At 45.2% G+C, this 24,472-nt stretch overlaps 1 protein-coding gene across 3 annotated transcripts in view; it reads right to left on the bottom strand.

Moving 5' to 3' along the window:
* LOC121540426 (microtubule-associated serine/threonine-protein kinase 2-like) overlaps positions 1 to 24,472 on the bottom strand; it is a 166,115-nt gene that overhangs the window by 31,489 nt on the left and 110,154 nt on the right. For all 3 annotated transcript variants that reach the window (XM_041849287.2, XM_045207755.1, XM_045207756.1), the window contains 2 exons: positions 21,852 to 21,930; positions 11,092 to 11,243 (listed from right to left, as the gene is read on the bottom strand). In XM_041849287.2, the coding sequence (XP_041705221.2) occupies positions 11,092 to 11,243; positions 21,852 to 21,930 (231 nt within the window). The remainder of the gene's footprint in view (positions 1 to 11,091; positions 11,244 to 21,851; positions 21,931 to 24,472) is intronic.

Here is a 24,472-nt window from a genome sequence, read left to right as displayed (position 1 = left end):
TGTGTGAGTCATCCGTGTGTCGTGTGGAGGTGTGGTCATGTGACCAGGAGGATGAGGTAATGCCTATAGTCATCCATCGACAGCTCGCTCATCTTATTAACCATTCTATTACCTATTACCCAGCTTAATTGAATGATGTCACACTTAATGTGACATGTGAGGTCAACTTCATAGGAGCTGTTTATTATCATGCCAACACACACACACGCAAGCACACACATGCACAAACGCACACACACACATGCACAAACGCACACACACACACACACAATTGGGGGTCAAAGTAGACTCTTAACACTCTTGCGCAAAGGTGAGCTTCTCAGAACATATTAGAATATTCTCTGCTTCTCTTACACATGCACAACACACTAATTTAGTAGAACTGTCTACTTAAAAAATAAAATATATGCCAATCATCTTCACGAACCGAGAGGAGAAACATTCTCAGCTCTGAGTCCTGTCTTCTAATATAAAACATTTCACTCAGAAACACAATCACAGCCATGCCACTGCTGCCACGGCAACCAAAGGTTAGCTCTGACAGAGATTGATGCATAGTGGCTGCTTCATAAATACTCAAATATTTTAAGGATATTTTCACCCCACTTCCTTTGTCTGTGAGTGGAGTGGCTTTGAGTGATTTGTGACTTTACTGAATAAAGCTCACATCCAAACGAGCTGCTAATAGAATCACTAAGGTCCTGAGAATGAATAACATCAGACTGACAGCCACATCTGACTGACAGCCTAAAACGTATTTTTGAGAAATGACCTTGAACACAGACTCAAATTATGCTTGTGGGAGGAAATAGCTTTGTCTAAAGCTTTGGATCTACAGTATAAGCCTGTGTGTTTATAGGCTGAGAAGATTTTTTGCAATAAACTTTAAAGACCATTGAATCCTGCTCTTAATGTACAGTGGGGAAAAAAAGTATTTAGTCAGCCACCAATTGTGCAAGTTCTCCCACTTAAAAAGATGAGAGAGGCCTGTAATTTTCATCATAGGTACACGTCAACTATGACAGACAAAATGAGAAAAAAAAATCCAGAAAATCACATTGTAGGATTTTTAATGAATTTATTTGCAAATTATGGTGGAAAATAAGTATTTGGTCAATAACAAAAGTTTCTCAATACTTTGTTATATACCCTTTGTTGGCAATGACACAGGTCAAACGTTTTCTGTAAGTCTTCACAAGGTTTTCACAAACTGTTGCTGGTATTTTGGCCCATTCCTCCATGCAGATCTCCTCTAGAGCAGTGATGTTTTGGGGCTGTCGCTGGGCAACACAGACTTTCAACTCCCTCCAAAGATTTTCTATGGGGTTGAGATCTGGAGACTGGCTAGGCCACTCCAGGACCTTGAAATGCTTCTTACGAAGCCACTCCTTCGTTGCCCGGGCGGTGTGTTTGGGATCATTGTCATGCTGAAAGACCCAACCACGTTTCATCTTCAATGCCCTTGCTGATGGAAGGAGGTTTTCACTCAAAATCTCACGATACATGGCCCCATTCATTCTTTCCTTTACACGGATCAGTCGTCCTGGTCCCTTTGCAGAAAAACAGCCCCAAAGGATGATGTTTCCACCCCCATGCTCCAAAGTAGGTATGGTGTTCTTTGGATGCAACTCAGCATTCTTTGTCCTCCAAACACGACAAGTTGAGTTTTTACCAAAAAGTTATATTTTGGTTTCATCTGACCATATGACATTCTCCCAATCCTCTTCTGGATCATCCAAATGCACTCTAGCAAACTTCAGACGGGCCTGGACATGTACTGGCTTAAGCAGGGGGACACGTCTGGCACTGCAGGATTTGAGTCCCTGGCGGCATAGTGTGTTACTGATGGTAGGCTTTGTTACTTTGGTCCCAGCTCTCTGCAGGTCATTCACTAGGTCCCCCCGTGTTGTTCTGGGATTTTTGCTCACCGTTCTTGTGATCATTTTGACCCCACAGGGTGAGATCTTGCGTGGAGCCCCAGATCGAGGGAGATTATCAGTGGTCTTGTATGTCTTCCATTTCCTAATAATTGCTCCCACAGTTGATTTCTTCAAACCAAGCTGCTTTCCTATTGCAGATTCAGTCTTCCCAGCCTGGTGCAGGTCTACAATTTTGTTTCTGGTGTCCTTTGACAGCTCTTTGGTCTTGGCCATAGTGGAGTTTGGAGTGTGACTGTTTGAGGTTGTGGACAGGTGTCTTTTATACTGATAACAAGTTCAAACAGGTGCCATTAATACAGGTAACGAGTGGGGGACAGAGGAGCCTCTTAAACAAGAAGTTACAGGTCTGTGAGAGCCAGAAATCTTGCTTGTTTGTAGGTGACCAAATACTTATTTTCCACCATAATTTGCAAATAAATTCATTAAAAATCCTACAATGTGATTTTCTGGAATTTTTTTTCTCAATTTGTCTGTCATAGTTGACGTGTACCTATGATGAAAATTACAGGCCTCTCTCATCTTTTTAAGTGGGAGAACTTGCACAATTGGTGGCTGACTAAATACTTTTTTTCCCCACTGTATATACTGTAGCACAATACTATTTCTCTGTAAGGATAAGCTTTTTAAAACGTGTGAAATGGCAGTGTGAGGATTTTAAACACTGATGTCAGATTACGTGAAAAGGGTACTCAAAAGAAAAAGGTAGGGTTGATTAAGAGGATAAATGAAGTGAATCAGAGAGAGAGAGAGTGAGAGAAAAGAGAGAGAGAATAACATTGCCCCAACACCAGCGAGGCGGGCGACTGGAGAAATGAAGGACCTAATTGACCGTGACAGAGAGGAGGCCGGGCAGGGAGGGAGGGGTGTGTGTGTGTGTGTGAGGGGCAGGGAGGTGAATGTGTGTGTTTGTGTATTATCACCTCAGAGCCCCATTCGATGAGACTTTAATGACATGGGTAATAAATTCAACAGGGGAACCCCCAAAATGAAGGGCTGAGCTGCTGAGGGAAGGTTAGAAGTGTTGAATTAAATACACCGTCTGTGACTGTGTGTGACTGTCTCTGTGTCTGTCTGTGAGGCCGTATGGCTCTGTGCTGTTCATTAAAACAAGACCCACCGCTGGATATGACAAGCCTATGATGGATGAACATGTTGAGATCATTTCTACAACTCCTGAAGAATGAGTGTGGGAAGAGAAAGAGAGGGAGAGAAAGAGAGGGAGGGAGAGAGAGAGAGGGAGAGAGAGAGAGGGAGAGAAAGAGGGAGAGAGAGAGAGAGAGGGAGATAGGAAGGACAGGAGAATGAGCACTGCTCTCATCACTCTCAGCACGGCTGGTAATAAGGCCATGAAATTAGCATATGATTGCGTCTTTCTTTCATCTTAATTAGCTGGTCTGAGACTCATCTTTGTCTTCCCTCCAGTGATTCCCTAGGGATGTGCATCTTTCCCTTTCAAGACGATTCGATACGGATCTAGATACATGGGCTCCGATAAAATACAGGAACGATACGTTATAGTTTGAAACGATTCGGTGCGACTCGGTTCGATTAGATACGATTTGATGCAGTAACATTTGTTGCACAAACACAATTGTTTTCCATTCTAAATTAAAATCTGCTGCTGAGCTGGATATGTTTGAGCTGACTTCTCTGTGTGTGTGTGTGTGTGTGTGTGTGTGTGTGTGTGTGTGTGTGTGTGTGTGTGTGTGTGTGTGTGTGTGTGTGTGTGTGTGTGTGTGTGTAAATGATGTATGTCCATGGTGTATGTACAGTGAGGGAAAAAAGTATTTGATCCCCTGCTGATTTTGTACGTTTGCCCACTGAGAAAGAAATTATCAGTCTATAATTTTAATGGTAGGTTTATTTGAACAGTGAGAGACAGAATAACAACAACAAAATCCAGAAAAACGCAATTCAAAAATGTTATAAATTGATTTGCATTTTAATGAGGGAAATAAGTATTTGACCCCCTCTCAATCAAAAAGATTTCTGGCTCCCAGGTGTCTTTTATACAGGTAACGAGCTGAGATTAGGAGCACACTCTAAAAGGGAGTGCTCCTAATCTCAGTTTGTTACCTGTATAAAAGACACCTGTCCACAGAAGCAATCAATCAATCAGATTCCAAACTCTCCACCATGGCCAAGACCATAGAGCTCTCCAAGGATGTCAAGGACAAGATTGTAGACCTACACAAGGCTGGAATGGGCTACAAGACCATCGCCAAGCAGCTTGGTGAGAAGGTGACAACAGTTGGTGCGATTATTCGCAAATGGAAGAAACACAAAAGAACTGTCAATCTCCCTCGGCCTGGGGCTCCATGCAAGATCTGACCTCGTGGAGTTGCAATGATCATGAGAACGGTGAGGAATCAGCGCAGAACGACACGGGATGATCTTGTCAATGATCTCAAGGCAGCTGGGACCATAGTCACCAAGAAAACAATTGGTAACACACTACACCGTGAAGGACTGAAATCCTACAGCACCCGCAAGGTCCCCCTGCTCAAGAAAGCACATATACAGGGCCGTCTGAAGTTTGCCAATGAACATCTGAATGATTCAGAGGAGAACTGGATGAAAGTGTTGTTGTCAGATGAGACCAAAATCGAGCTCTTTGGCATCAACTCAACTCGCCGTGTTTGGAGGAGGAGGAATGCTGCCTATGACCCCAAGAACACCATCCCCACCGTCAAACATGGAGGTGGAAACATTATGCTTTGGGGGTGTTTTTCTGCTAAGGGGACAGGACAACTTCACCGCATCAAAGGGACGATGGACGGGGCCATGTACTGTCAAATCTTGGGTGAGAACCTCCTTCCCTCAGCCAGGGCATTGAAAATGGGTCGTGGATGGGTATTCCAGCATGACAATGACCCAAAACACACGGCCAAGGCAACAAAGGATTGGCTCAAGAAGAAGCACATTAAGGTCCTGGATTGGCCTAGCCAGTCTCCAGACCTTAATCCCATAGAAAATCTGTGGAGGGAGCTGAAGGTTCGAGTTGCCAAACGTCAGCCTCGAAACCTTAATGACTTGGAGAAGATCTGCAAAGAGGAGTTGAACAAAATTCCTCCTGAGATGTGTGCAAACCTGGTGGCCAACCACAAGAAACGTCTGACCTCTGTGATTGCCAACAAGGGTTTAGCCACCAAGTACTAAGCCATGTTTTGCAGATACTTATTTACTTATACTTATTTACCTCATTAAAATGCAAATCAATTTAAAACATTTTTGACATGCGTTTTTCTGGATTTTTGTTGTTGTTATTCTGTCTTTCACTGTTCAAATAAACCTACCATTAAAATGATAGACTGATCATGTCTTTGTCAGTGGACAAACATACAAAATCAGCAGGGGATCAAATACTTTTTTCCCTCACTGTACTACATAGGCACCTGAGCTGAGCCATAAGGAAGACTAGGCATCTACCACCCCAGTACCACTATCACTATCAGATCAGGGGGGGCAATGTAGCCCCCCACTTTGGTTCTGAAATCACCATGAACCACTAATTAACTTGTCATTTTTGCAGATTAAGTGTTTGAGCTAGTAATGTATAAATATTTATGATTTACAAATATAGGCCTACAGCACAACTTTGGATTTCACCCCCACCTCAAAATCAAATGGTTTTTACCGTTAGGAAGTTTTTACGGAGTGATCTTCTCTTCTCCTCTCGCATCGGCCATGCAGTGCACCTCACAAAAGTGATTGCTGTCCTCGTTATGAAATTATCAACTTTACCCTGCATATCTTAAAATGACCATATACACTGATTGTTTAAAGCCAAACCACCAAAACTATTCCTGAACAATTGAAATAAAATATATTGTAAGCCCAGATCAGCAGGTACATGTATAGCCAGATGAGAGTTGTGTCTCCGGTAGCTTACTTTTATTCAGGGAAAACACAATTTTCAACAGCACATAGATAACAATAACCTAGCAAATTACCATGAACAAAAATATAAATGCAACATGTAAAGTGTTGGTCCCAAGTTTCATGAGCTGAAATAAAATATCCCAGAAATGTTCCATTCCCACAAAAAGCTTATTTCTCTAAAATGTTGTGCACAAATTTGTTTACATCACTGTTAGTGAGCATTTCTCCTTTGCCAAGATAATCCATCCACCTGACAGGTGTGGCACATCAAGAAGCTGATTAAACAGCATGATCATTACACAAGTGTAATGTCCTTTTAGAGAATTTGGCAGTACGTCCACCCGGCCTCACAACCGCAGACCAAGTGTGTGGCATTGTGTGGGCGAGCGGTTTGCTGATGTCAACGTTGTGAACAGAGTGCCCCATGGTGGCGGTGGAGTTATGGTATGGGCAGGCATAAGCTACGGACAACAAACACAATTGCATTTTTATTTATGGAAATTTGAATGCACAGAGATACTGTGACGAGATCCTGAGGCCTATTGTCATGCCATTCATCAGCCGCCATCACCTCATATTTCAGCATGATAATGCACTGCCCCATGTCGCAAGGATCTGTACACAATTCCAGGAAGCTGAAAATGTCCCAGTTCTTCCATGGCCTGCATACTAACCAGACATGTCACCCATTGAGCATGTTTGGGATGCTCTGGATCGACGTGTACGACAGCGTGTTCCAGTTCCCGCCGATATCCAGCAACTTCCCACAGCTATTGAAGAGGAGTGGCACAACATTCCACAGGACACAATCAACAGCCTAATCAACTCTATGCGAAGGAGATGTGTCGCGCTGCATGAGGCAAATGGTGGTCACACCAGATACTGACACATTTTCTGATCCACGCCCCTACCTTTTTCTTAAGGTATCTGTGACCAACAGATGCATATCTGTATTCCCAGTCATGTGAAATCCATAAATTAGGGCCTCATTTATTTATTTCAATTGAATGATTTCTTTATATGAACTGTAACAGTAAAATCTTTGAAATTATTGCATATTGCGTTTATATTTTTATTCAGTATACATACAGTATGTTGTCAACTAATAAAGCCTAATATCACGCAGGCCATTTTAGCATTTGAATGCTGAGGATGCCGCAAGATCAGGAACAGGCCGCCTACCTTGCGTTGGTCAGGGCGCGAAGCTGGGCACAGTACGCAGTTTAACTAGGCTACTGATATTGCCTGGGGTTGTAGCACAGCTACATGCCGTTTGACTGAAGGAGAGGACAAATCAGTTGTCACAAAAGATTAGAGCTATTTTCGGACGGTAGAAAGAATGTAATATAAGTAAAGATAAAGTGTGAACCGGCGAGTTGTAACGTTTGAATAGATTTTCTGACCGTTGCAGTGGCGACACGTCATTCAGTGTAGGCGGGGCAGAGTTAATGAAGCCGCATTCAAACATGGTCTCTTTTTTGCTTTCTTGAGTAAGGCAGCTCCAAAGGTGTTTCAGCCTAGCTCAGTGCTTTCTGTGGTGGAGGGGCAGCCAGTGGAAAATACGGAGTGTAGGGGTTGACAAAATATGCCCACAAGAAGGACCACCGCAACACCGTCCTGTTCAAGTGAGCACTGCACAACAAGGTGAGTCCAGAAATGTATTGTATACGGCTGCATAAACGATGTAATATACCAGGGAGAAATTTATACTGTAGCTAAGAAAATAATACTAAGTGTATGTTGTGTTGTAAGCTGTTAGTAGCCCATGTGCCTCACCCTAATAATTTGGCCCCTTTCCCCCTCATAACTTAGCCTAATGTTCTGATTTGGTGGAGCACATGTAGCCTATAGCCTGTTTTAGAGAAATGTCATCATCGGATATTGTAAGAGCTTTCATTGTCTGCTTATATGCCCCCTTTATTTATCCTACGGTTCTGACTTGGTGTACTGGGAGAATACTGTAAGATCGGCCCATGTTCTGAATTCTGTCACTGTATATTTCAAAAGTGCTGAACAAATAGTTATATTGACTACGTCAGTCTTAGCTCGCTCATTAATGTCTTCAACGAAATTACGGATTGCCTCTTATCTGCTCATCATTCCCTTACGCCATAGTTTGTACATCTCAATTGTTAGTAGAAACCACATTTGTTTAAGCAAGTCAGCCTTATCAGCTATGTTTTTTTTAAAGGCAGTAAATGATGCTGAATGAACTGTTTCACTGCCAGACAAGGCTCCGCTGATAGCCAGATGTAGCAGTGGTAAGGATTCACTCCATGGTGCTGTAAAGAAAGCTCTGCTGTTGGGACAGCTTTATGTAGGCCCTAACAGTTTGTGGGCACCGTTTGTCACCATTATAGTGCAATTAATGTATTGTTTAGTGTTGTGTTGTGAGGTGGCTTTGCTGGCATGCATCCCCGAAAAATGTGTGGAGTTTGCCCCACCAAGATTGACATGATAAAATCGTCACTGGACCGATGCATACTACATTTGGATCGGTTTGGGGTCTGCAGCCCGATGCACTTGTATCTTCAACATTTGAGTCAGGGACCGATGCGTATCGGTGAATCGTTGTATCCCTAGCTTTCCCTCGCTCGCTCATTCACACGCTCTCCCTGACCTCATCTGCCTTGTATCACTCTTTCTCGCCCGTTCTCTCTCTTTATTTCTATAGCAATCACCCTCTTTGAAGCTCACCCCTCCATCCTTCTCCCACTATCTCTTTCACCCCCTAAAGCCTCTCACTCTCCCCTACCATCCTCCCTCTCTATCTCCCCCTACCAATCTCTCTCTCTCCATCTCTCCCCATCTCTCATCTGATTAATCCTTACTGAGACATACAGCAAAGTCATACAGCAGAGATAGTCATTTGTAAACGGCTAGTAATGCCTTTCTCTCACACCTCGCTAGCTCATCTGATATTTATACATCTCATTCCTATAGCCTGAGCGGAAGGCAGGCCCCTAGAGAGTACATTCCGATAGAGATATGGCCTACAGTATAGATTGTTGGAGGGGAAAGGCTAGGCCTCTGTCTCATCTAGCCATCTTAACACCAAACCTCATCTCTCTCTCTCTCTCTAAGTGCGAAGTGTATCTCTCATATCATAAAAACAGAGCCATTTTCTGTTCTCCATTGATGAGGATAGAGTGAGATGAAAGCAGTGTGTTCTTCATCCACTCAGATGAAGGGAACGAGACAAGAAGAGAGGAGAGGGGGTGTAGAGATGAGATATGTCTGCTGCTAAGGCAGAAAGGCCTTTCAGTAGCTAGTCTTTCTGTTTGATGTTTAGCTTCTGAAAGGAGGGGGAACTGGATGCAGAGACAGGAGCCAGGGGAGGAGGAGAAGGAGGAGGAAGAAGAGGGGGGAGCAGTGGCAGGCCATACCAGGACAGGGCAGGACAGGGTGGCACAGCTGAACTGCTGATCAGCTGAGATGACACCAGACCTGGCACCTCAGAACTCAGTGAAGACAGTGTCAGTGACTGATTGACTGACTGAGATAGATACACTATATATACAAAAGTATGTGGACACCCCTTCAAATTAGTGGATTTGGCTATTTCAGCCACCCCCGTTGCTGACAGGTGTATAAAATCGAGCACACAGCCATGCAATCTCCATAGACAATCATTGGCAGTAGAATGGCCTTACTGAAGAGCTCAGTGACTTTCAACGTGGCACCGTCATAGGATGCCACCTTTCCAACAAGTCAGTTTGTCAAATTTCTGCCCTGATAGAGCTGCCCCGGTCAACTGTAAGTGCTGTTATTGTGAAGTAGAAACGTCTAGGAGCAACAACGGCTCAGGCGCGAAGCTCACAGAACTGGACCGCAGAGTGCTAACGCGCGTAGTGTGTAAAAATCGTCTGTCCCCGGTTGCAACCCTCACTACCGAGTTCCAAACTGCCTCTGGAAGCAACGTCAGCACAATAACTTCATCAGGAGCTTCAGGAAATGGGTTTCCATGGCTGAAAAACCGCACAAAAGCCTAAGATCACCATGCGCAATGCCAAGTGTCGGCTGGAGTGGTGTAAAGCTCGCCGCCATTGGACTCTGGAGCAGGGGAAACAAGTTCTCTGGAGTGATGAATCACGCTTCACCATCGGGCAGTCCAACGGAAGAATCTGGGTTTGACGGATGCCAGGAGAATGCTACCTGCCCGAATGCATAGTGCCAACTGTAAAGTGGGGCTGTTTTTCATGGTTCGGGCTAGGCCCCTTAGTTTCAGTGAAGGGAAATCTTAACACTACAGCATACAATGACATTCTAGAAGATTCTGTGCTTCCAACTTTGTGGCAACAGTTTGGGGAATGCCCTTTCCTGTTTCAGCATGACAATACCCCTGTGCACAAAGCGAGGCCCATACAGAAATGGTTTGTCGAGATTGGTGTGAAGAGAACTTGACTGGCCTGCAGAGCCCTGACCTCTACCCTGTCGAAAACCTTTGGGATGAATTGGAACGCTGACTGCGAGCCAGGCCTAATCGCCAAACATCAGTGCCCGACCTCACTAATGCTCTTGTGGCTGAATGGAAGCAAGTCCCCGCAGCAATGTTCCAACATCTAGTGGAAAGCCTTCCCAGAAGAGTGGATGCTGTTATAGCAGCAAACGGGGGACCAACTCCATATTAATGCCCATGATTTTGGAATGAGATGTTCGACGAGCAGGTGTCCACATACTTTTGGTCATGTAGTGTATATTCTGGCACCAAAAACTGATAGACAAAGACAGGGAGAGACCAGGAAGGGACACAGAGAGGGAGACAGATGGAGAGTGAGAAAGAGAGCGAGGTGGAGAGAGACAGAGAAAGAGAAGTGGAGAATAGAGAGAAGCAAGAGAGAGAGAGAGACTGAGACAGACAGACAGACAGACAGACAGACAGACAGACAGACAGACAGAAAGACAGACAGAGAGAAAGAGGGACAGGGTGTGATGGCTAACGTGTGAGGAGGCTGAAGCTGAGGTAGGCTGGGTGTCAGTGATAAGGCCAGTAGAAAGGTGATCGAAGGCTGCTGCTGCCAGCCTGCCACACTGAAGAGGTCACAGTCACTCACACCTGCCAGCGATGTGTCAATGAGAAGGGCCTGACCTTTTTTTTTCTACCAAATACAGGTAGAATACCTTTGTGTCTACCAAAGTCATAGCCTACTGACAAACAACAGACAGTCAGTCAGGTGAGATACTGCAGGAGGATGGCAAAGGGGGGTTTGGGTGGGCACTGGGCAGTGTACTGAAGTTTGGTTGTATGAGTCTCTGGCGGATATCCTACCTGAGGCTGCGTGAGCGGGGGCGCATGGGCGAGTGTCGTCCCTCCTCGTCGGTGATGCTCTCAGAGCTGAAGTGCTTGGTGAGGAAGTGCAGCTCGTCCGCCGTGGGCTGGAAGGGCAACTGGTGCAGCTTCTCCTGGGATGAACAGGATGACTGTGAGAAGCAGAGAGGGAGGGATTACAAGGGCAGAAGAGCCGGGCGCTAGTAGCGGCTAACAGCTAGAGGGAGGGAGTAACAAGGGCAGAAGAGCCAAGTAGCTAGTAGCAGTTAACTGCTAGAGGGAGGGAGTAACAAGGGCAGAAGAGCTGAGTAGATAGTAGCGGCTAACTGCTTGAGGGAGGGAGTACAAGGGCAAAAGAGCCCATCGCAGCTGGGAATGGTAACTCCTGGCTAGTGGCTATGGTAGTGTGCTCTGCTCTCTACTGGGCTGTTGCCTTTGAAGAAGAGATGAAGAAACTGTGAATGAACAAACTCCGGAGAGTTTCAAATTGGGATGACTGACAGTACATTAGGGGGTTTGGAGGTAATGCTGCTCCTTTGAGGAGGAGAAAAACATTGAACAAGTCGTCTCTCCTCTGAGCTGGTGAGAAGCAGAACTAGGGCTGTAGCGGTCACAACATTTCGTCAGCCGGTGATTGTCAAACAAATAACTGCCAGTCTCACGGTAATTGACCGTTAATTAAAATAAACACATTTAGCATCTCCTGGCTTCCACACATAGCCTACAAGCCACTGATGCAGACCTTTGGAACATCTACATTTTAAAAGGTCTAATAAATCCATTTAATATAGCCTACTCCATCACAATAAATCCATTATTTATTTTAGACAGGTCTAAAGAAGAATGATATTTTTATTTATTTTATTTTTATTTCACCTTTATTTAACCAGGTAAGCCAGTTGAGAACAAGTTCTCATTTACAACTGCGACCTGGCCAAGATAAAGCAAAGCAGTGCGATAAAAACAACAACACAGAGTTACATATGTGGTCCTCTGTAGCTCAGCTGGTAGAGCACGGCGCTTGTAACGCCAAGGTAGTGGGTTCGATCCCCGGGACCACCCATACACAAAAATGTATGCACGCATGACTGTAAGTCGCTTTGGATAAAAGCGTCTGCTAAATGGCATATTATTATTTAAAAAAACATAAAGTCAAAAAATACAACAGAAAATATATATACAGTGTGTGCAAATGTAGCAAGTTATCGAGGTAAGGCAATAAATAGGCTATAGTGCAAAATAATTACAATTAGTATTAACACTGGAATGATAGATGTGCAAGAGATTATGTGCAAATAGAGATATGGGGTGCAAATGAGCAAAATAAATAACAATATGGGGATGAGGTAGTTGGGTGGGCTAATTTCAGATGGGCTGTGTACATTTACATTTTAGTCATTTAGCAGACACTCTTATCCAGAGCGACTTACAGTTAGTGAGTGCATACATTATTTTTTTATACTGGCCCCCCGTGGGAATCAAACCCACAACCCTGGCGTTGCAAACACCATGCTCTACCAACTGAGCTACACCCCTGCCGGCCATTCCCTCCCCTACCCTGGGCCAATTGTGCGCCGCCCCATGGGTCTCCCGGTCGCGGCCGGTTATGACAGAGCCTGGATTTGAACCAGGATCTCTAGTGGCACAGCTAGCACTGCGCTCCAGTGCCTTAGACCACTGCGCCACTCGGGGACCCAGGTGTACAGGTGCAGTGATCGGTAAGCTGCTCTGACAACTGATGCTTAAAGTTAGTGAGGGAGATACAAGTCTCCAGCTTCAGAGATTTTTGCAATTCGTTCCAGTCATTGGCAGCAGAGAACTGGAAGGAATGGCGGCCAAAGGAGGTGTTGGCTTTGGGGATGACCAGTGAGATATACCTGCTGGAGCGCAGACTACGGGTGGGTGTTGCTATGGTGACCAATGAGCTAAGATAAGGCGGGGATTTGCCTAGCAGTGATTTATAGTTGGCCTGGAGCCAGTGGGTTTGACGACGAACATGTAGTGAGGACCAGCCAACAAGAGCGTACAGGTCACAGTGGTGGGTAGTGTATGGGGCTTTGGAGACAAAACGGATGGCACTCTGATAGACTACATCCAATTTGCTGAGTAGAGTGTTGGAGGCTATTTTGTAAATGACATCGCCGAAGTCAAGGATCGGTAGGATAGTCAGTTTTATGAGGGCATGTTTGGCAGCATGAGTGAAGGAGGCTTTGTTGCGAAATAGGAAGCCGATTCTAGATTTAACTTTGGATTGGAGATTCTTAATGTGAGTCTGGAAGGAGAGTTTACAGTCTAACCAGACACCTAGGTATTTGTAGTTGTCCACATACTCTAGGTCAGACCCGTCGAGAGTAGTGATTCTAGTCGGGTGGGCGGGTGCCAGCAGAGTTCGATTGAAGAGCATGCATTTAGTTTTACTAGTGTTTAAGAGCAGTTGGAGGCTACTGAAGGAGTGTTGTATGGCATTGAAGCTTGTTTGGAGGTTTGTTAACACAGTATCCAATGAAGGGCCAGATGTATACAAAATGGTGTCGTCTGCGTTGAGGTGGATCTGAGAGTCACCAGCAGCAAGAGCGACATCATTGATATACACAGAGAAAAGAGTCGGCCCAAGAATTGAACCCTGTGGCACCCCCATAGAGACTGCCATAGGTCCAGACAACAGGCCCTCCGATTTGACACATTGAACTCTATCTGAGAAGTAGTTGGTGAACCAGGCGAGGCAGTCATTTGAGAAACCAAGGCTATTTAGTCTGCCAATAAGAATGCGGTGGTTGACAGAGTCGAAAGCTTTGGCCAGGTCGATGAAGACGGCTGCACAGTACTGTCTATTATCGATCGCAGTTATAATATTGTTTAGGACCTTGAGCGTGGCTGAAGTGCACCCATGACCAGCTCGGAAACCGGATTGCATAGCGGAGAAGGTACGGTGAAGAAAATGTAGTCTATTTCAGAAGAACAGAATAGTATACTCTGAGTTGTCCTTATGTTAGGTCCTGATCTGGCAATGCCAAATGGCTGTGGGCTACACTAGTTCATTTAGCAGACAGATTTGCTTAGAATTCCGTGGCATTATTTTATATTATTTTATAGTAGGAAGAATACAATTGAACGAAGCTGAATAAAATAAAAATATTTTCTACAAATGATTTGAGGAAGTGCGCACATGCGGCTATTCTGTGTTGAGCGGTTAACAAAGAAACAGGTACTCCTATATGCTTCATTTAGAGTTATAAATGTAACTTTAGTTGTTCTACAAACATTGGGCTATATGTTTAGATTTTTAATACATTGTAAGGCTGCGACTCCAATGATGATTTGGAAAAAGTCCCTTGAAAGGCATGAGCTCTGCTTTCTTTTTTGCACAGGCTGTACACACTTCATCAGTCTCTCATTCACAATTTGACAAGCACTTGATAATGTCTCGAATTTCCCTGCGGTATCCCCTTTGTGGCCGTAATGCACCCTAAAAGAATCCATGCCTTTTGCGGCCAGTGGCCATTGTTCCCTTGGCCCTGAGTGCTGCGCGCCCCTAAGCACCTCTCACTCGCATGGCTCTCCATCACCTGATCGGGTCTTTCTCAACGGCTACAAGTGAAGACAGACACATCGGGGATGCAACTGCGCGAGTCCTTATCCAATTCCAAGGTAAATATTGAAGATATTGGAAGAACTGTCCACATGTACTTTTCGTCAGCCAACAAGATGAGTATGCCTAACGAACAGCAAAAACACTAGCCTATGTCAATCTACTATCCCCCATAGTACAAAAGTCAACATATTCTATTGTGTGCGAGAAATAAATATTCCAAACATAGTCTTGGACAGTTGTGGGATGCGATCCCAAATTAATACAACCACTAGCATCAAAAAACATTTTTTACGCAATGTGGCTGACGCAACAGATCAGAACGGTTAGCTTAAAGTGTTAATAAACTATTAGGCTATTTCTTCACATTATAAGTGCAGCAATGCTCACACGGCAGTAGGCTATAAGCGCGAATGTTCTATTAGCAGGAAAGCACCATTCTCAAAAGTGACCGCAAATGCGATTATGCATGTAATGCTTTTATTATAAAGGTGTATTTTTATGGTGAAAATTATCTTCCCCAAACTTGAAACTCACACGCTGTTTATGTATGCCAGTTAGGCTCTAAACACCCTGTAAAGCGGATTAATGTGCTCTATTTTAAGAAGTTATTTGGCCACTTTAGTTGTGATACAAACCTTATCAAAACATATAGGCCTATGGGCTAGGCTACATGAGGTGTGTGACTATGATTAAAAAAAGTCGCCAAAAAAAAAAGGCAGTTTCTTATGCTGGGCATGATTCACAAGAGATGATATATAATTCACAAGTGATAGGCTAATATTGTCACCCATCAGACTATTCTTGATTTAATCTTGTCTTTACATACACTAAATAATATATGTGTGACATTTGTTTTGATTTAGAATGGACCTTTATCATGCACCTGTCGGAATAGGGGCAGGGGGAAAAAATACATGTCATCTATGCACTTCAACAGCGAATGGAGGACGCTTTTCCCGTGGTTCATTTTCATGCCAGCCAGGTAGGCTATACTCCTGTTGTAAAGATAAGCAATGTGCTTAATATTATGAAAGATGATAAATAAATATAGTAGGCCTAGCCTATAGAAAGCTGATGGGATCCTATAGAAAGCTGATGCCATCGCTCTGTTTTCTTGAGCAATTGCATAGCCTATAGAAATATTGCGCAACATGAGCTCATGGGCTCTCACAAAGTGTTTGATAAGATTTTTGAACCTTGCATTTGCATTGATGTCAGAGTGATTAGAGGGACAATAGAGTGCTGAGTACCAGGCAGTTAGCAAGTTTGGTAGGCTACTAATGACCATCAGCAGCATCAGAGCTAGGAGAAGCCTTAGTTACCGTGACTAAACGGTAACGTGGAATTTGACTGCCTTCATGACTCGTGACCGCCGGTGTGGCGGTAAAACGGTCACCGCAACAGCCCTAAGCAGAACGCCTTCTCAGGCTTCTCGTTAACACTCGTACGTACATACCCCAACCAGAAGCCATGGATTACAGGAAACATCCGCACTGAGCTAAAGGGTAGAGCTGCCGCTTTCAAGGAACGGGACTCTAACCCGGACGCTTATAAGAAATCCCGCTATGACCTCCGACGAACCATCAAACAGGCAAAGAGTCAATACAGGTCTAAGATTGAATCATACTACACTGGCTCTGACGCTCGTCGGATGTGGCAGGGCTTGAAAACTATTACAGACTACAAAGGGAAGCACAGCCGCGAGCTGCCCAGTGACACAAGCCTACCAGACGAGCTAAACCACTTCTATGCTCGCTTCGAGACAAGCAACACTGAAGCATGCATGAGAGCACCAGCTGTTCTGGACGACTATGTGATCACGCTCTCCGTAGCCGATGTGAGTAAGACTTTTAAGCAGGTCAACATTCACAAGGCCGCAGGGCCAGACGGATTACCAGGACGTGTACTCCGAGCATGTGCTGACCAACTGGCAAGTGTCTTCACTGACATTTTCAACATGTCCCTGACTAAGTCTGTAATACCAACATGTTTCAAGCAGACCACCATAGTCCCCGTGCCCAAGAACTCTAAGATAACCTGCCTAAATGACTACCGACCCGTAGCACTGATGTCTGTAGCCATGAAGTGCTTTGAAAGACTGGTCATGGCTCACATCAACAGCATAATCCCAGAAACCCTAGACCCACTCCAATTTGCATACCGCCCCAACAGATCCACAGATGATGCAATCTCTATCGCACTCCACACTGCCCTTTCCCACCTGGACAAGAGGAACACCTACGTGAGAATGCTATTCATTGACTACAGCTCAGCATTCAACACCATAGTGCCCTCTAAGCTCATCACTAAGCTAAGGATCCTGGGACTAAACACCTCCCTCTGCAACTGGATCCTGGACTTCCTGACGGGCCGCCCCCCAGGTGGTAAGGGTAGGTAACAACACATCTGCCACACTGATCCTCAACACGGGGGCCCCTCAGGGGTGCGTGCTCAGTCCCCTCCTGTACTCTCTGTTCACCCATGACTGCATGGCCAGGCACGACTCCAACACCATCATTAAGTTTGCCGACGACACAACAGTGGTAGGCCTGATCACCGACAACGATGAGACAGCCTATAGGGAGGAGGTCAGAGATCTGGCCGTGTGGTGCCAGGACAACAACCTCTCCCTCAACGTGACCAAGACAAAGGAGATGATTGTGGACTACAGGAAAAAAAAAGAGGACTGAGCACGCCCCCATTCTCATCGACGGGGCTGTAGTGGAACAGGTTGAGAGCTTCAAGTTCCTTGGTGTCCACATCACCAACGAACTATCATGGTCCAAACACACCAAGACAGTCGTGAAGAGGGCACGACAAAGCCTATTCCCCCTCAGGAGACTAAAAAGATTTGGCATGGGTCCTCAGATCCTCAAAAAATTCTACAGCTGCACCATCGAGAGCATCCTGACTAGTTGCATCACCGCCTGGTATGGCAACTGCTTGGCCTCTGACCGCAAGGCACTACAGAGGGTAGTGCGTACGGCCCAGTACATCACTGGGGCAAAGCTCCCTGCCATCCAGGACCTCTATACCAGGCGGTGTCAGAGGAAGGCCCTCAAAATTGTCAAAGACTCCAGCCACCCTAGTCATAGACTGTTCTCTCTGCTACCGCACGGCAAGCGGTACCGGAGTGCCAAGTCTAGGTCCAAAAGACTTCTCAACAGCTTCTACCCCCAAGCCATAAGACTCCTGAACAGCTAATCATGGCTACCCGGACTATTTGCACTGCCCCCCCCACCCCATCCTTTTTACGCTGCTGCTACTCTGTTAAGTATTTATGCATAGTCACTTTAACTCTACCCACATGTACATATTACCTCAACTACCTCAACTAGCCGGGTGCCCCGCACATTGACTCTGCAACGGTACCCCCCCTGTATATATAGCCTCCCTACTGTCACTTTATCTTACTGTATATATAGCCTCCCTACTGTCACTTTATTTTACTTCTGCTCTTTTTTTCTCAACACTTTTTTTGTTGTTGTTTTATTCTTACTTTTTTTGTTTAAAATAAATGCACTGTTGGTTAAGGGCTGTAAGTAAGCATTTCACTGTAATGTCTGCACCTGTTGTATTCGGCGCATGTGACCAATAACATTTGATTTGATTTGATTTGAACACGAGGAAGACTAACAGTGAGACTAAAAGTAAGACTAACAGTGAGATTACCACCGAGAATAAAAGTTAAGAGTTAGCTCTTTGAAGCAAGCTGCATCCTCATGCTACAGCAGCACACACACTCTAGGGGACTAGCTAGGAGGGAAGGAGAGAGGGGTGGATTCTAGGGGACTAGCTAGGAGGGAAGGAGAGAGGGGTGGATTCTAGGGGACTAGCTAGGAGGGAAGGAGGGAGGGAGGGATCTTGCAGATCCTGATACACTAGCTAGATGTCACATATACGGGTATGCTCAGGCAGGGTTTGCTGCAGGGCTGATGCTGCACCAGAGGGATGATATGTACTGTACTAGGAATGGTGTGAGTGAGGTTCTTCTGGGATACACACACAAAAAACATACTGTACACATGCACACACACACACCAAGGTTATTATACAGTGCATTCGGAAAGTATTCAGACCCCTTTACTTTTTCCACATTTTGTTACGTAACAGCCTTATTCTAAAAAGTCCTCATCAATCTACACACACAAAAAAAACATGACAAAGCAAAAACAGGTTTTTATAAAAAAATATATAAAATAAAAAACAGAAATACCTTATTTACATAAGTATTCAGACCCTTTGCTATGCGACTCGAAATTGAACTCAGGTGCATCCTGTTTCCATTGAGATGTTTCTACAACTTGATTGGAGTCCACCTGTGGTAAATTCAATTGATTGGACATGATTTGGAAAGGCACACACCTGTCTATATAAGCTCCCACAGTTGACAGTGCATGTCAGAGCAAAAACCAAGCCATGAGGTCGAAGGAATTGTCCGTAGAGTTCCGAGACAGGATTGTGTTGAGGCACAGATATGGGAACAGTACCAAAAAAATTCTGCAGCATTGAAGGTCCCCAAGAACACAGTGGCCTCCATCATTCTTAAATGGAAGAAGTTTGGAACCACCAAGACTCTTCCTAGAGCTGGCCGCTCAGCCAAACTGAGCAATCGGGGGAGAAGGGCCTTGGTCAGGGAGGTGACCAAGAACCCAACGGTCACTCTGACAGAGCTCCAGAGTTCCTCTGTGGAGATGGGAGAACCTTCCAGAAGGACAACCATCTCTGCAGCACTCCACCAATCAGGCCTTTATGGTAGAGTGGCCAGACAGAAGCCACTCCTCAGTAAAAGGCACATGACAGCCTGCTTGGAGTTTGCCAGAATGCACCTAAAGGACTCTCAGACCATGACAAATAAGATGATCTTGTCTGATGAAACCAATATTGAAATGGTGAAGCATGGTGGTGGCAGCATCATGCTGTGAGGATGTTTTTCAGTGGCAGGGACTGAGAGACTAGTCAGGATCGAGGGAAAGATGAACGGCGCAAAGTACAGAGAGATCCTTGATGAAAACCTTCTCCAGAGTGCTTAGGACCTCAGACTGGGGCGAAGGTTCACCTTCCAACAGGACAACAACCCTAAGCACACAGCCAAGAAAACGCAGGAGTGGCTTTGGGACAAGTCTCTGAATGTCCTTGAGTGGCCCAGTCAGAGCCTGGACTTGAACCCGATCTAACATCTCTTGGAGAGACCTGAAAATAGCTATGCAGCGACACTCCCTATCCAACCTGACAGAGCTTGAGAGGATCTGCAGAGAAGAATGGGAGAAAGTCGCCAAATACAGGTGTGCCAAGCTTGTAGCGTCTTACCCAAGAATACCCGAGGCTGTAACCGCTGCCAAAGGTGCTTCAATAAATACTGAGTAAAGGGTCTGAATACTTATGTAAATGTGGTATTTCATTTTATTGTATTTTATTGTTTTTGCAAAAAAATCGAAAACCCTGTTTTTGCTTTGTCATTATGGGGTTTTATGTGTAGATTGACGAGGGGAAAAAAACAATTTTATAAATTTTTGAATAACGCTGTAACGTAACAAAATGTGGAAAAAGTCAAGGGGTCTGAATACTTTCTGAATGCACTGTAGTTTTAGGATTTTTACTTTCAGTTAGTTTTCAGAACCACTTTACTAGATTTATCAAAACATTTCTATTTGATATGTATATTATTTAGTTTTAGTTTAAGTGTTAGGGACAGAGAGTAGCCTATGTGTTTTTGTGGATGTCACTTATTGCCACTGTGGGCAGTAATGCATAAGGTGATGGGTCATAGGTTAGGTTAGGTTAGGTAGACTCAGCAAGATGGCGTAGATGCACGAAGTAAACAGTAGCGTTGAAGCGAGAGGTTAAACTTCTCAGCTGTTTTGGTCCCGTAGCTACCAGTTGTAGCAGCGTGAAGCGCACCCGTACACATGCACAAATACTTTGTGTGACTGTGTGAGAGCAAAATCTTGCATCGTGCTCATCTCAATAGCCACTTTAACGCGGATCACTTTTGTCAAGTCGGTGAACATTGTTGGTCGACGCCTTTCAAAATGTGTTGCATGCATAATGGGGATAAGAATTGTGCCTATATGACTTGTGCCTATATGCCAACTGCATGAACTTTACAAAAATCGTGATCAAACGTCATGAAGTTTTGACTGCAAGTTTCTGCAGTTGCTCTTCACCAGCTTCATCCTGCAGCCATCACCTGCATTGTGGGAGGCTCTGTTGTCAACCAATCATTAGGGTGTTTGTTTTTGTTTGACCCATGCGAACGTGACCAAAGACATGACTGAAACAGGAAACAATTTGAGTCAATTTATGTATACAGTGGCTACACACTAAGTGGCCAGTTTATTAGGTAAACCCATCTAGTATCGGGTCGGACCCCCCTTTGCCTCCAGAACAGCCTGAATTCTTCAGGGCATGGAAATGTTGCTCAGTTGGTATCAAGGGACAGGACTGCATGTTTTTTTTTTTTTCGTACCATTCTCGGTAAACCCTAGACACTGTTGTGCGTGAAATGCCCAGGAGGCCATCCCTTTCAGAGAAACTAGAACCAGCGCGCCTGGCACCGACGATCATTCCATACTCAAAGTCGCTTAGGTCACTTGCTTTGCCCATTCTAACGCTCAATCGAACAGTAACTGAATGCCTCGATGCCTGTGTGCCTACTTTATATAGCAATCCACGGGGTGGTGTACTTAATAAACTGGCCACTGAGTGTACAAATAAATGTGATGTTTGAGGCTCTCTCTCTCTCACTAATTTTGTACAATGTACACACATAATATTAAATTATGATTTCAGTTTGTGAGTGTGTGATATGGGGGTTAGATACATGTTTATTTTGACATTAGAAAGAAAACATTTTATAAACAATGGCAACACTGCCATTTTGATCTGGTATTGGTATTTTATTAGGATCCCCATTAGCTGTTGTGAAAGCAGCAGCTACTCTTCCTGGGGTCCACAAAATCTGAGAATTGCAGTTGGAAAACCACCTGAGCGTCTGACTTTCGGCTGTCGCAGATACAGCTCCCCCGACTTCCCTCCTGGTTTTTCTGTCTACAGTCAGTTGCTTTAGCCCCCCCCCCCCCCTCGGTTTACAAAATCGTTTTTTCATGATTCGTTTTCGTTTCAGTTTTTGTTTACTATAATAACCTTGACGCGCACACACACTCACCGAGACAGTGGAGCTGGGAGTGTTGGTGCCATATCCAGAGGAGGGCAATGATGCCAGAGACCAGCGCCTGCCATCCGTCCTGAGAAGGAGAGAGAAATGGAGGGAAACAGAGAGAGAGAAAGACATAGAGAGAAAGAGGGAGGGAAGCAGAGAGGATGGAAAGGGTTAATGTTAGACACAAGTTCCTGGGTTAACTATGAAAGGTTCGATGGAGCCATGGTACCAAAGTGGTGCTTCTCCGAGCTAGATGTCTGTGAGAACTCAAACACTGCAGACACAAAGTCTGCAAACACAAACACATGCAAGCAAACACACACACACTGACACAAGCCAACACACACACACACACACACACACACACACACACACACACACACACACACACACACACACACACACACACACACACACACACCTTCTGCCAAGAACACAACATGGAAATTAATATGATCTGCAGGAGGGAGTACAGTCTTGGTTATAGGGCAGGTCCATGCAGGTTTGGGATGGCCAAACTTCTATAGGGACTGATGCATCACAAATGGAATTATGTTTTAAATTTTTTACAAATTCATTAAAAATGAAAAGCTGAAATGTCTTGAGTCAATAAGTATTCAACCCTTTTATTATGGCAAACCTAAATAAGTTCAGCAGTAAAAATGTGCTTAACAAGTCACATAATAAGTTGCATGGACTCACTCTAGTGTTTAACATCATTTTTAAATGACTACCCCATCTCTGTACCCTACACATACAATTATCTTTAAGGTCTCTCAGTCGAGCAGTGAATTTCAAGCACAAAGACCAGGGAGGTTTTCCAATGGTTCGCAAAGAAGGGTAACTATTGGTAGATGGGTAGACAAATTATAAAATATACATTGAATAAATCTTTGAGCATGGTGCAGTTATTAATTACACTTTAGATGGAAACCGAGGCCAATGGTGACTTTAAAACAGTTATAGAGTTTAATGGTTGTGATGGCAGATAACTGAGGATGGATCAACAACATTGTAGTTACTCCACAATACTAACATAATACACTGTACAGACAAAACATGCACCCTGTTTGCAATAAGGCACTAAAGTAATACTGCAAAAAACATGTGGCAAAGAAATTAACTTTTTGTCCTGAATACAAAGCATTATGTTTGGGGCAAATCCAACACAACACATCACTGAGTACCACTCTTGTCACGAGTTGCTAAGCCAGAACCCAGAAGCAGACCAGGACAAGGTAAGTTGAAACGAAGGTGAGTGTTTATTACAAATTCAAGAGTGATGCTGAATAATCCGGGGAACAGAGCGGGCGGCGTTGATTAGTTGTTGGGGGTGCAGTGGTTGATCCCATCCTGGGTCGGCAGCCGCCGACCACCAGGCAGAGGTTGGATGAAGGTTCCGGACGGGTGACTGCAGATGGAACAAAACGGGGGTAAGTAAGCAACAAACCAACACGGTGCAAAAACAACAAAACTAACGCTAGGCTCAAAGACTGATACTCTGGTAAACCTACTGTTCATGGCTAACGATCCGGCAGGAACTGGATGTTAGGCCAGAGCCTAAGAAGGGTGATGATCAGGACCAGGTGTGCAGATTGCTGATGGGATGCAGGTGCGGAAATCAAGAGAGCTCCCCGGAGCGTTCCCGAACCCTCGGGAAACTGGAGATCACGAACAGAAAAACTAGTCACCAGACAGGACCCGACTCAGACTGCCGGGATCGTTACAGTACCCCCCCTCCGACGAACGCCACCGGGCGGACTCCCGGAGCGCCAGGATGGAGGCGGTAGAAGTCACTGATGAGGTCAGCATCTAGGACCTGTCGCCGCGGAATCCAACTCCTCTCTTCAGGACCATACCCCTCCCAGTCCACGAGATACTGGAAACCCCGGCCCCGCCGTCTGGAATCCATGATGCGACGCACCGTGTAGGCAGGACCACCTCCGATCATCCGAGGAGGAGGAGGAGGAGGCGGAGGAGGCAACAGAGGACTGAGGAAGACAGGCTTGAGGCAGGAGACATGAAAGGTGGGATGGACTCTGAGCGTCCTCGGTAGTTTGAGTCGAACTGCCACTGGATTGATCACCTTCTCCACCACAAACGGACCAATGAACTTCGGTAACAACTTCCCTAGACTCAGTCCGTAACGGAAGATCCCGTGTGGCCAACCAAACCCTATCTCCGATGGTATAGGTGGGAGCGGGGATCCGGCGACGATTCGCCTGGAGCTGATACCGGTCCGAAACTCTAAGGAGTGCCTTTCTGGCCCGATGCCAGGTCCGGTGGCAACGAGCGAATATGGGCCTGAACAGAAGGCACTGAGAGCTCCTTCTCCTGAGAAGGGAACAGGGGAGGTTGGTAGCCATACAGGCACTGGAAGGGAGACATCCCAGTGGCAGATGTAGGGGAGAGTATTGTGGGCATACTCAACCCAAGGCAACTGAGAGACCCAGGAGGTGGGGTTGGAAGAGACCAGACAGCGTAGCGTGGATTCCATCTTCTGGTTGGCTCTCTCCGCCTGACCATTGGATTGGGGGTGAAAACCAGATGTGAGACTGACTGTAGCTCCAATGGCCAAACAGAAGGACTTCCAGACAGCAGAGGTAAACTGAGGGCCACGGTCGGAA

This window comes from Coregonus clupeaformis, chromosome 26, assembly GCF_020615455.1.
Source record: "Coregonus clupeaformis isolate EN_2021a chromosome 26, ASM2061545v1, whole genome shotgun sequence".
Classification (NCBI taxonomy): Eukaryota; Metazoa; Chordata; class Actinopteri; order Salmoniformes; family Salmonidae; genus Coregonus; species Coregonus clupeaformis.
The sequence above is the reverse complement of the archived record's forward strand: the minus strand, read 5'-3'. Positions and strand labels throughout refer to the sequence as shown.